General features: G+C 37.1%; 1 protein-coding gene across 1 annotated transcript; it reads left to right on the top strand.

Annotated features, from left to right (window-relative positions):
- Positions 1-1,838: 1,838 nt before the first annotated feature.
- Positions 1,839-6,318, top strand: LOC126715018 (protein SIEVE ELEMENT OCCLUSION B-like). Its single transcript, XM_050415442.1, has 7 exons — positions 1,839-2,551; positions 2,916-3,023; positions 3,193-3,641; positions 4,208-4,317; positions 4,500-4,642; positions 4,813-5,295; positions 5,459-6,318. Exons 1-7 carry the CDS (start codon positions 1,901-1,903, stop codon positions 6,116-6,118), a joined length of 2,604 nt encoding a protein of 867 aa, XP_050271399.1. The 5' UTR covers positions 1,839-1,900; the 3' UTR covers positions 6,119-6,318.
- Positions 6,319-13,037: the final 6,719 nt, after the last annotated feature.

The following is a 13,037-nucleotide window of genomic DNA, read 5'->3' as shown; positions in this document are numbered from 1 at the left end:
GAGGAATTCCCCTGCTTATGAGACTTTACTGGGAACCCCTTAACAACTATTCGTTCCTCCTCGGACTTGTCTATATCCACGGACAAGGCCCAAAGTCCAATACATTATTTTGGGCCCTAGTCCCCCCCCCCCCCCCCCCCCCTCCCCCACCCCACCCCACCCCACACACACATATATATCACGAGCCTTATAGTTCAACTTACACTTAATATATATATATATATATATATTTATATCTCACACACACACACACACACACACACATATATATATAAGGCTCATGATATATATATGTGTGTGTGTGTGTGTGTCTCTCTCTCTCTCACACACACATATATATCACGAGCCTTAGTTAATTTAATAATTAATTTAAGCTAAAACTCACAATAAACATTTTGACAAAAAAAGAGAGGAAGAAGTCAAATATGAAGCTATAAACAACAAAAACAAATATATATATATATATATAAAGATTAAAAAAATAAAGATAGAGATTAAGAGTACTAGTCGCTAACCCGTGCTATGCACGGGAACATACCTATTTGTAAGGTTAACTAAAATAATTTTATAAAATCTTAAATTGATTAAAAAACTATACCATTGCATGATTTGCTTTTGTATGACTTCAATTTGTATTACAATTTGATAAAGAAGTCATTGCTTGAATGCACGGGAACCTACCCATTTGTAAGGTTGACTAAAATAATTTTATAAAATCTTAAATTAATTAAAAAACTACACCATTGCATGATTTGCTCTTGTATGACTTCAATTTGTATTATAATTTGATGAAGAAGCCATTGCTTGAATGTGCAATGACTTACAAAAAATTTGTGAGACAGTTTCAGATACTACAAAAAAATAAAACTACTTAGAAACCATTAAAAACAAAAAAACAAAATATATAACTAAACAATAGAGAAATATAAAAGAAAGATGGGTTACATTCAAAAGAATAATTTCAATTATTGCAAGCTTTTTTATCTTGTAAAAAATGGCTAAAGAGAGTTTAATTTGGTAATTCATGTATGAAAATTATTGTTTTAAAAATACTTGAAAAACGATAAAATAAATTTTTTTTTTTTTTTAACAAAGTAGAGGAGAAGAAAATAACATAAGTAGAGCTCATACTTCTACTCGACTTTAAAAAAAAAAAATTGGGGTTTGCATTACTTTTATAGTATTTATGATTAACCTTGTAAATTTGAAGATAAATTATCAACATTTGAGTTTAAGGTGGTGATTAGTTAAACAGGTCAAACAGATTCTATGAATTTAATACAAACATAACACATTTATTAAATGGATCAATCATGTTAACCCAAATGGGACACGAACCCGTCAAACTTCAACTCATAATCTGCTAACTTCATGTCATATCATATTATTTGCAGGTCGTTTTGGATTTTCTAATATATATTTGCATGTTCCAATTTCCAAAAACAAGTTTTTGTTTTGTAACTACACGCGCGCGCTCTAATATATATTTGCATGTTTCAATTTCCAAAAACAAGTCGTGTGCGCTCGCGCACACACATATATGTAATCAATGAGTAATAATCAAATGTAAGATAGTGTTAGACCCATGGTAAAATGGTCCATAACCCGAAATGCTCTAGATCCAGATTTGGTTCCGCCTTCATTCATGTTACTAATTCCGGATCATGACAAAAGATGGTGAGACAACTTGGGGCCACAAAAGCTAAAGCTTCCACATAACGTTTAGTTTTAACCGCAATGGAAGCAAGGAAGTTGATGCAGCTAGCTGGGCTTTATTCCTTTTCTCATGGTTATATAAAAGCCAGCCAAAACTGAGGTCAAACACACAAGCAAATCTTCTCTCCCATTACCCTTGTCCAAGAGTATCCAACCTTCTTTTGCTTTGTTGTTTTTCTGAAACATGGATACCAAGGCAGTAACTGGTCCTGTGCAGAAACCAAATGCCACAACTCCTGCCCAGCAACCAAGCCAAGCTAGCAATGTGCTATTACAAGCTACTCCATTGTTGCAACCTGGCCAACAATTGGGTCCTTTGCAGCCAACTTCCAACTTGGGTTCTGTGCAGCAAACCAGCAACCCAGCTGGTACATACCAGCAACCCAACCCACAAACCAATTATGGTGCAGTGCAGCAACCTAACCCACAATCCAATTTTGCACTGCAGCAGCCAATCCCGCAAACCAATTATGCATTGCAGCAACCAAACCCACAAACCAAACAAGTTCCATTTCAGCCATCCAACCAACAAACCAGCCTTGTTCCTTATCAGCAACCCGACCCACAAACCAATCTTGGGGCTTGGCAACGACCCACCCCACTGGGTTCTTTGCAGCCATCCACCCTACTCAGCAAGCTGGCACCTAATGCCACGCACCAACTGATCAGAGGTGACCGAAGCATGCTTACGATGTCTGATGACAATGCGCTGGTCAGTCATATTCTGGGATCCCATACTCCAGATGGCCGAGACGTTGATGTTAAACCCCTTCTTCGCCTTGTTGAGGACATTCTTAGACGTGCCACTCTCACTCCAGAGACCCTATTAACAACGGTATAATACTACAGATTTTACTACATTAAATAAGCCTTACAAACTAATGTATTGCCAATAAAAAAAATGGTACAAATATTCATTTATTACATTATTTAAGTTATACCAATCATATTTTTATAATCTTTATCACATTCATTTATAAGTTTATACATATGCGGGTTCACACCATCAAGCATGATGCAGCAGATATATATATATATATATATATGTATGTATACAAGTAATTTTTTGTTTTTTTTTTTTTTTGAGAAGAAGTAATTTTTCGGTTTGAAATCTATATATGCAATTTATTTGAATTGAAAGCATCCAGTTGTATATTCTTTGTTTTCATTTTCTAATTATTGCTTGTGTTTTTGTACAGGGTTCCCAAACATACCTTGATTCAGGCTTTGATGACAAGACCCACCATACGAGTTTTCTTGCCATGCTGGAAGCTCTGTCATATACCATTGACCGAATTGCCTGCGAGGTTATAACAAATCACGATTACAAAATCTTGCCCTATCTATATTTACATCAACATCATAATAGAAATTAAAAGTTTTTTTTTTTTTCTAAAGTTTTTGAAAACAATAGGTCTATATAACAATTGTACGTATACCTAAACTGTTTGAAACGGTATATAAATGGGTTTTCAGCTTGCATACAAGGCTTTGGGTGGCACAGATGCACACCAGACCACAGTGGCAATATGTAACATGGTATCACACTATGGATGGGACGCTAAGTTGGTGCTGGCCTTAGCGGCATTTGGATTGAACTATGGAGAATTCTGGCTTCTTGCACAGATTTACTCGACAAACGAACTTGCCAAGGCAATGGCAATCCTGAAACAAGTGCCTGGCATCATTGAGCACGCTGTCCCACTGAAACCCCGGTTCGATGCACTTAATTATCTAATCAGGACCATATTAGAAGTGACTTGGTGTGTCATTGAGTTTAAAGATCTACCATCCATTTACATCACAACGGACGTACCAGCATTAGCCTCAGCCATGATCCATATTCCAACTGCTGTGTATTGGACTATCAGGAGTATTGTGGCCTGCGCATCTCAGATTTCTAGCTTCACTAACATGGGTTACGAGTATGGCTTTTTCCTCTCCATCCTAATTTACAATTCTCATGGAAATCCTTAAATTTAGATACTGTGTACCCGTTTGAATTAGGCTGAAAGCTGCGTTTGTTCTTTCACGTTTGGTTTTTTTTTTTTTTTTTTTTTTTTTTTTTTTTTTTTTTTTTTTTTTTTTTTCTGCACTTGTTTCCGCTTTGAGAGACAAAATACATTGTTAATGAACAATATGCACACTGTTCACGCACTGTAGCAACACTGTTCACGCGAGACCCACAACTACTTTATTAAAAAATATTAAAAATGGGTCCCACAGCACTATTCACACATTTAAAAATTATTTTGCTATTGTGTTTTCAGTTTTCAGTTTTCTGTTTCCAATTTCAACAAAAAGAAGTTCAATCCAAAAGGACCTTGTATATCCTATAAAAGGTTTATTGCATTTCTTAAATTTTTTTGTATATTGTAATTGATTTACACACTGATAACAAAGAGATCTAAACTGTTTTATAAGTAGTGTAAATACTAAAATGTTTGTAAGGCATTTAACAATAACACTGCAAAATGTATATTGATTGCAGGTTTGCGTTATCCACCTCTGAAGCATGGGAGCTATCCACCCTTACCCACAAGCTCAAAACCATACTTGAACATCTCAAGAAGAAGATGGAGGAATGTGTTCGATACATTGGTAAGCCAGTTTTATGATGCGTTATAGACCATGCAATGCCATATTTAGAAATGAATGCATAAAAGTATCTTATACAATTGCATACAATTAGTACAACACTCTTTTGTACATACATGGACTTGACATATTTCTGTAACATAAGATACTACCTATATATACTGAAATTCTCCTATTCAATGCAGAGGAGAGGAGGGATGTTGAATCTTATGAAATGCTTGTCGAACTCTTCAAAATGATCCACATTGACAACATGAGAGTTCTCAAGGCCCTGATTTGCCCTAGGGATGATGTGCTAGCACTTGTTGATGGTACCACCAAAAGAAGGGTTAGCTCTTCTAACACATATCATTAACATTACTATTGCACAATTAACGACATTACAATTTCTACTATCCGCACATTGCATATATATACTTGGTCTTAATTTTTAAGTTGTGATAGTATAATTAGTTATATGATTATCTATATATGGCTGTTTCATTTTGGGAAAACCAGGTTAACCTTGATGTTCTTAGGAGGAAGAATGTGTTATTGCTCATTTCAAGTCTAGATATCACTCAAGATGAGCTGTCAGTTCTTGAACAGAGTTATAACGAGTCCAGGCTCCACGAAATGAGGCTTCAGAGTCCGTATGAGGTTGTGTGGATCCCCATTGTCGACCAATTGACTGATGTCAAGCAAAGGCATTTTGAAGTGTTGCAGGCTCCAATGACATGGTACTCAGTGTACCACCCTTCCATAATATCAAAGGCATCTGTCAAGTTCATCAGGGAGCAGTGGCACTTCAGGAACAAGCCTATCCTTGTAGTCCTAGACCATCAAGGGAGAGTGGTGTCCCCCAATGCAATTCACATGATGTGGATTTGGGGAAGCCATGCTTTCCCTTTCACTACCTTGAGAGAAGAAGTTCTTTGGAGAGAAGAGGCTTGGAGGCTTGAGCTGTTGGTGGATGGCATTGACACAACCATATTGAACTGGGTAATTATATATGTGTGTGTGTTCGCGCGAACACACTCTTTAAGAAAAAAAATGTTAGAATAATGATTATATAATTAATTTAACTATTTCCTAATAGTTTAAATTTTTTGGATAATAAGGATTTATTATAGTAATTCACATTTCCCTCTTTTTCATTGAACAGATTAAAGAAGGAAAATACATTTTCTTGTATGGAGGCGATGACATGGAGTGGATTCGGAAATTTACAAAGGAAGCAAAAGCAGTTGCAGCGGCTACACGCATACCCTTAGAGATGGTGTATGTAGGAAAAGCCACAAAAAGGGAGCAAGTGAAGCGAGTGATAACGAACATTGTACAGGAAAAACTCAGTACCTGCTGGCAAGACACAGCCACAATATGGTTCTTTTGGACCAGGCTTGAGAGCATGCTGTTCTCAAAGATTCAGCTAGGCAAGGATGAGGAACACGACCTTGTGATGCAACAAATCAAGAGGGTGCTTAGTTTTGACAGAGAGGGTTCGTGGGCAGTGCTTAGCAGAGGGTCTAGTGTGTTGGTTAATGAGCATGGAAACATTCTCTGGCCTGCCTTGTTTGAGTATGAACAATGGAAAGAAAAGGTGGCACTGCAGGGCTTTGACATTGCTTTTCAAAACTATGTTGCTGCGCTTCGTGGTGATTCTCACCCTTGTTGCCGCTTTGAGTTCTCAAACTATGCTGGAAAAATCCCAGAAAACATGAAGTGTCCTGAGTGTCACCACTACATGGAGAAATACACCACTTTCCTCTGCTGCCACGACGAAGGCATTGTTCCAAGCTTACTTGCACTAGCCACTAATAATTAAACCCACTAGCATTTTCCTTAATTAATATAGCAGCTATATGCTTATGCTGCTGATGCTAAATAAGAGAACAATATATATAGGATATGTGTTTTATTTATTTATTAATTTTTTTCTTCTTTCATCTTATATATATATGTTAAAGAATTGAGTGTGAGATGTCCACCCAATTGCGACTTTCTGGCGGCTTATGTATCCGATTTGAAGGAATAGATGAAAAAACACGTGTATTGTAAAGATCTTCTTTGATTATATTAAAGATTCTTTTGCAGTAAACTATAAATACAACTATTATAAAAAGCTTTTGAATGTTTAGTATGCGTTACAAATTGAGAATGTGCCAATACCATGTTGATCCTTTACTTTCGAATCTTTACTGATATTTTCCCATGGAGATTGAAACGAATTCCATTAGTAGCCTACACATTTTGTTAAGGGATGACATGCAATTTAAACGGCCACCACTGGTGCCTGTCTCACCCGCCTTTAATTGACCGGTTTTACCCCGTATAGTAAATCAGGTGGGGATGAGGTTAATATTTTCTTAGATACCCGCCTGTTTATATTTAAAGTATTATAAAATATTTTTTATAGATTTATTATAAGGCGTATGTATGTGATTTTAGCCTTCTCTTTTTTTTTTTTTTTTTTTTTTTTTTTTTTTTTTTTTTTTGAGGGGAGTGCTTTTAGCCTTCAAACTTTAAATTTATGATTTTTTAAATATTGTATCATTGAATTTATGTGAATTTATGTTTTTATGTTTCAAGATTTAAATTGTTTATTTGTTATATTATTGTGTTTGAATTGTTTTTGTATTTCTTAATGCTTTTATTGTTGTAAAATTATGCTTTGAGAATGTTTTGTAATATTAATTTTTATTTAAGCTTTAGGAGTTTTAATTTAATGTATTCAAAATAATTTTTTTTTTATAAATTATATATATAAAATTGAATGTGATGAGATGGGTATCAAAAGTATCCGCTAGAATAGGGTGGGAAAAAAACCCGCCCCAAAGCAAGAGTGGGGCAGGGGTGGGGGTGGGGAGTGGAGAGTGGAAAACCCACCTTATACCGATCTTGTTGCCATTCCTGTTTTCGTGTCTTGTAAATTGAAGGTATGTTGTTTGATTTGCATTGCGACACCTAAAATTTGGTTTACCTTGTTTTTTGATAATTTTTTTTTCTTCTCTTTTGCAATAATAATAAGTAAGATAATGCCCTTTTCTACTTTTTGATAACAAAGATAAGTACAAAATTAAAATTTATACTAAGTTTTTTTAAAAAAACAAACGCACACCCCACAAGAGAGAGGGGATGAGGTTTTAATAAAATGGCAAAATTAAGTAGGTCAAAAAGTATTTATCACCATTTTCTCCCTCTCAAAAAAAATAATAATATAGTCCACCTTTTCTTCTTTGATATTAATTAAAAAATGATAATTCTTATATGTCTAAAATTATTTTAATTTTTTTCTAAAATTATATTTTATTTAATATATTTTTCTATTTCCACAAAAATACAAAAATTTATTAAAAAATTACATAGATGTTTATCACTATTTTCTTAATTAAAACTCACATTCTTGATGAGAGCCCATTTAAAGTAATGATTTAATTTTTCTATAAATCTAAATATCTATATAGTATCACGTCATTTAAAATCATATTGTTTTGTTTGGAGAAATTATAATTTATCCTTAATGGTTTGGTCTTATCACAATTTAGTCTAAACTTTCAATTGTTCTATTTGATCCTTCTTGTAGGGACACGATTTTTAACGACCCACAGATGACGTTGGGCTCGTATGTAAAGGGCCCGAATAATATGATTTGTAGAGAATGGGTTTGAAAGGCTAGCCCTTAGTCGCCGGGCAGCAGTCTGGTCCTGATTGTATGGGAACTCATACAAAAGTGGGTTTGGCCGAAATAGCTAGGCTTTACATCGATATAACTTTAAGGGTCTGGTTCCTTGGATCTAGTCTCAGGAGCCCCTCCTTTTGTCTCAGCTTTCTTTCCCTTTTATACTAGTATTCCCCTCCTGTTCTTCACCTACGTGTCCGTTTTTCCTTGTTTGGGGCAGTTACTCGTCTTATCAATCCATACGTCAGAGTGGTTGGGAAAAGCTAGATAGCATGGTATGAGTATGGGTTTGTCAGGCACTGGGCTCCGCATTAGGGTGTTGGCAGCTTTCTCCCTTGTACTGCTCTTGTACCGAATTTGTCCTTTTCTTCAGGCGTTTTTGTGAGATGTTGGACTTGAGGTCGTCCTCGGCCACATCCTTGGGCCTTCAAGGAGTTTTCATTGAGAGTCCTTAGCAGCAGGGCTTATCGGACTGGGCTTTGGGCCCTTAACACCAAGTGGGCTGAGACCTCAGATTTCGGGCCCCACAATAACCCTTCAAAATCCTGCTGCCCGACTTTATTGTTGGGGAGGAGGGTTTTGGTAACGTCAGGCCCAAACCATGACTTGCCCAGCTCCGCATTTCATTGATATCGAGGTTGTTGTTCTGGCCTGGGGAGCGTGCCAAGGCGTGAGGCATCTCTCTAGATTTTCTCAGGCGGCATCCCTGACGCTTCAGTGTTCAAGGCCCGCCATTAATGTGCTTCCTTCACGAGGTTATTCAAACCTCGTGGTTGCGGATGGCGTCGGAAATTGTGCCAGGACTATCTTGTCTGCAGCACTTATTGGAAACTTGCGCGGATTGAAGGCCACTGGTTTGATCCCTATATAAATAGGGTGAGGGATTACTCCTTGTGCATATAAACCCTTATGCTCTCTTTAAAATCATAATCATTCCTCCATAATCACAATCTCCACATCGGGTACTCTCCACCTTTAGTATAATATGTTTGAGGCTCGGATGTGGGTGAAGGAGCTATACCCGCTACAGAGGCACCAGACCCTTCCAAGACTTAAGGTGGTGTGGTCTAGGCAAGGGAGGCACAGGTTCAAGATAATCTTCTGCCTTGGTAAGGGAGAAATGGTATTTCTCCCTCTTTCAGTCAAAATCCGAAGCAGGTACTGGTTGCACCCGATTTTTGGTGCATCAGAAGCTAAGTTTTTCGCCATCAGCGCCGTCTGCTTTATTGCAGGCATGATTTTGTGGAGGCTCCTCAACTTCTGGCTCCCGGCATCTTTTCTTCAATTGTACTGGCCGCAGGTTGGGTTCCCTGCACCTTTTCTTCAGCGGCGCCAGCCCGAAATCGGGCTCTCTGCACCTTTTCTTCAACGGTGCAAGTCCCGAGTTGGACTCTTTGGCTGCCTGAGTTGAAGGCATGTAAAAGTATTGAGGAATGGCTTCCTTCGATAAAATTTTGCAGCGGCAGCTCGCCTCTTCTCTGCATCTCTTTTTCGGCTTTTCCTTCATCCCCTTGTATCTTTTCTTTTCGCTAGTGTAGTTAGTTTTAGTATGAGCTTATTTAAGCTCTTTCATTGTACACTGTACTGTTCTTTTGTCTTAATAAGAAATGAATTTGCTTAATCTCAAATACTTTTCTTTTCTGCAACAACTACTTTGTGCATGAATATTAAGTGTACACTTTCTTTTAATGATACTTAGAGTAGGAAAAAACCTTAAAACAAATTCCTACTAGTTTGAACTTATTGACATTATCAAGTATAACAATGGCAATTCTCAATAGATTAAACTCTTGGAACTAACCGAGATAACGGCCGAGTGCTGTGCGATGCATGCAAGACGAACGTCCGAGAATGATAAACTCTAAATATTCATCCGAGAGGGTAGCCGAGCAGTGAGGGACTTCGATTGTGTTTTTGGTAACATATTGTCCTATATTGCATCAATCTCCTTGGTACTGAGGATCCGAGAGTAGACTGGGGAATCCATGCAGTTTAGGGATTAACCCAACTGTTAATGGGGAATTCTCCTTGGATAGATTCTAAGGTCCATGTAACGTAGTTTTTCTTTTAAGTAGTTGGTTTCCCCATAGGCTTGAGTCCAAGGACCATGCAAGGCCTTGGTTCTGTTCAAAACTTGTAGTTTTGCTTTTAAGTAGTTGGTTTCTCCATAGGCTTGAGTCCGAGGACCATGCAAGGCCTTGGTTCTGTCCAAAACTTGTAGTTTTGCTTTTAAGTAGTTGGTTTCCTCATAGGCTTGAGTCCGAGGACCATGCAAGGCCTTGGTTCTTTCCAAAACTTTTCCAAAACTTGTAGTTTTGCTTTTAAGTAGTTGGTTTCCCCATAGGCTTGAGCCCAAGGACCATGCAAGGCCTTAGTTTTGTCCAAAACTTGTAGTTTTGCTTTTAAGTAGTTGGTTTCCCCATAGGCTTGAGTCCGAGGACCATGCAAGGCCTTGGTTCTGTCCAAAACTTATAGTTTTGCTTTTAAGTAATTGGTTTCCCCATAGGCTTGAGTCCGAGGACCATGCAAGGCCTTGGTTCTGTCCAAAACTTGTAGTTTTGCTTTTAAGTAGTTGGTTTCCCCATAGGCTTGAGTCCGAGGACCATGCAAGGCCTTGGTTCTGTCCAAAACTTGTAGTTTTGCTTTTAAATAGTTGGTTTCCCCATAGGCTTGAGTCCGAGGACCATGCGAGGCCTTGGTTCTGTCCAAAACTTGTATATTTTCTTTTAAAGGTTAACCCCTCAACCAAGGTGGGGAGAGTTAACTTGGGGTTGGAAGCCCCTAGAGCTGCCCGTGCCATTGGCATCGCAAGGCGTAACCCCTAGCGGGGGTTTATGTTGGAGCAACGACTGCATGTCGCTGGGGATGGAAGAAACTTTGCGGACCTCTGATCGATAGGGACTTGACTCCACCGCCACCTGCGTCACTACGCAAGCCTATTCCCACAGACGGCTCCAATTGTAGGGACACGATTTTTAACGACTCACAAATGACGTTGGGCTCGTATGTAAAGGGCCCGAACAATATGATTTGTAGAGAATGGGTTTGAAAGGCTAGTGATGTGCATGAAATATATACAATAAAGTACTCACATATCTACATATTTAGCCTTACTTTTATGTTATTTTGTGACTAATTATATAATATCTTTGTGTTGTAGGTAACAAGGGTTTTACGTGCAAAGTGGGCTAGGCCAATTGAATCAAGCCAAATTACATCCAGCAATGCATGAATTCAAGAAAAGACCAACCCAATGAAATTTAAGTCCAATTGGAGTAAGGAATCAAAGGAAATTTGCACCAAATCCAAGTCCAATTCGGATTAGGATTCCAGACTGCACATCAGTTAGTATTTTTGGCATAACTTTCGGCTCAAATGTCCAATCGAGATGATTCAAGTTGGGCTGGAACGTTAACTTAAAGGGCTACAACTTTGTAGTTTACCAAAAGTCCAAATTCTGACGTTAAATGGGCCAAAATAGTCGGTTAAGTGAAGCCTAAAAATCTGGGATTTTCTCCAAACGAGAATTCAACTTGTAATAGGATTCCTTGATCTATTTAAGGGCTCTTTAGGGCAAAATTCGTAGAGGAGTGGTAGGGCTGAGGACTGAACATATAGAGGCTGCGGCTAGGACTGGTGCGTAGGAGCAGAACGTGTTCTTTTTGTCTATGGCTTTTCTCTAGCACTGTGACTATTTCTTTCTCTATTCTATTTGTTTAGTTTAATGATTAGTATTTTATTTTTATGTTTTATTTTAATTACTATGAGTAGCTAAATTTATAATTAGGGTTGAGGATGAAACCTTGTTAAGGATTATTAGTAATATTTATGTGATTTGATTTTTCTCACAATAATTGTTCTTTAATGATTTAAATTGTTCTTGCTTCATATCAATTGACTAAGATGAGATTCTAGATATGAGTTCAATCATGTTTTTCTCATGATTTAGGATTTGTCTTAATTAATTGAATGCTTGGTTTATTAATTCTTGATTATAAAATCGGATATATCTTGTGATTTGTTTGACTATGGATACAATTTATGATTTGATTTTATACTTAAGAAGCGAAGAAGAACATGCTTTTGATTTTTAAAATAAGGGTTTAAATGATGATATTTTCCATGATAACAAGATTGATTTCTAGATTATCATGTAGTGAGTTGGGAAAAATTAATGATCATAAATATATGCTAATATGACTTACAAGGCAGATTCCAAAACCTTAATTCCTTTCTCTTGATTGTTTACATCTTTTTATTACTTTATATATTTTTCTTAGTTTAACTATTTGCTTAATTTTATTAATTGCTTAGTTTATATTATTGTAACCAACCAATTTTTATTTAAACTAGATTAGGATTAATTTGGTTGAGGTTTAATTAATTTTCCTACATTTATACAAGTCTCTGTGGGTTCGACCTCGTTCTTGTCCAACTATACTTCGGTACGGTTCGTACACTTGCGAGTATTTTAAAATTTCACAACAAGTTTTTGGCGCCGTTGCCGGGGACTTGGTTAGGAAAATAAATTAGGTCTTAATTGAATTTTTCCTTCTACTAGTTGTAGTTATTTTTTTTAAATAGAAAATAAAAACAAAAAAACATTAATTTCTTTGTGATTGGTGTATGAGAACTTGGATACGTGATAAAGAAAATCGTCTTGTTAGTTTTGATTATTCATCCACAATGGGAGAAACTGGAGATGATTCAAAAACTCTTAGGGAGTTGTTCTCACCCATAACCACCAACCCTCCATCTTGCATAGTATTGCCTACAACCACTGCTGCACATTTTGAGTTGAAGCCACAGATAATCCACCTTCTTCCTACTTTTCATGGATTGGATAGAGAAGATCCTTATATGCATGTGAAGGATTTTCTTGAGATTTGTGCTACTTGTAAGTTTCAAAATTTCACTGATGACTCTGTTCGCTTGCGTTTATTCCCTTTTTCCTTGAAGGATAAGGCAAAAGCATGGCTTAATTCTTTGTCACCTGGATCTATCACTTCATGGGAACTGTTGGTCACAAAATTCCTCTCTAAATTTTTCCCAATGGCCAAGACCA

The sequence above is a fragment of the Quercus robur genome, chromosome 2 (assembly GCF_932294415.1).
Source record: "Quercus robur chromosome 2, dhQueRobu3.1, whole genome shotgun sequence".
NCBI classification, from domain to species: Eukaryota; Viridiplantae; Streptophyta; class Magnoliopsida; order Fagales; family Fagaceae; genus Quercus; species Quercus robur.
Note: the sequence above shows the minus strand (reverse complement) of the source record. Positions and strands in the feature narration are given on the sequence as shown.

Excerpts from the sequence above, each read along its gene's own strand:
- LOC126715018 (XM_050415442.1), top strand. The coding sequence starts at position 1,901 with ATGGATACCAAGGCAGTAACTGGTCCTGTGCAGAAACCAAATGCCACA. Across the intron at positions 4,318-4,499 it reads GGAATGTGTTCGATACATTG|AGGAGAGGAGGGATGTTGAA; the intron begins GTAAGCCAGTTT and ends TATTCAATGCAG. Across the intron at positions 4,643-4,812 it reads ATGGTACCACCAAAAGAAGG|GTTAACCTTGATGTTCTTAG; the intron begins GTTAGCTCTTCT and ends TGGGAAAACCAG.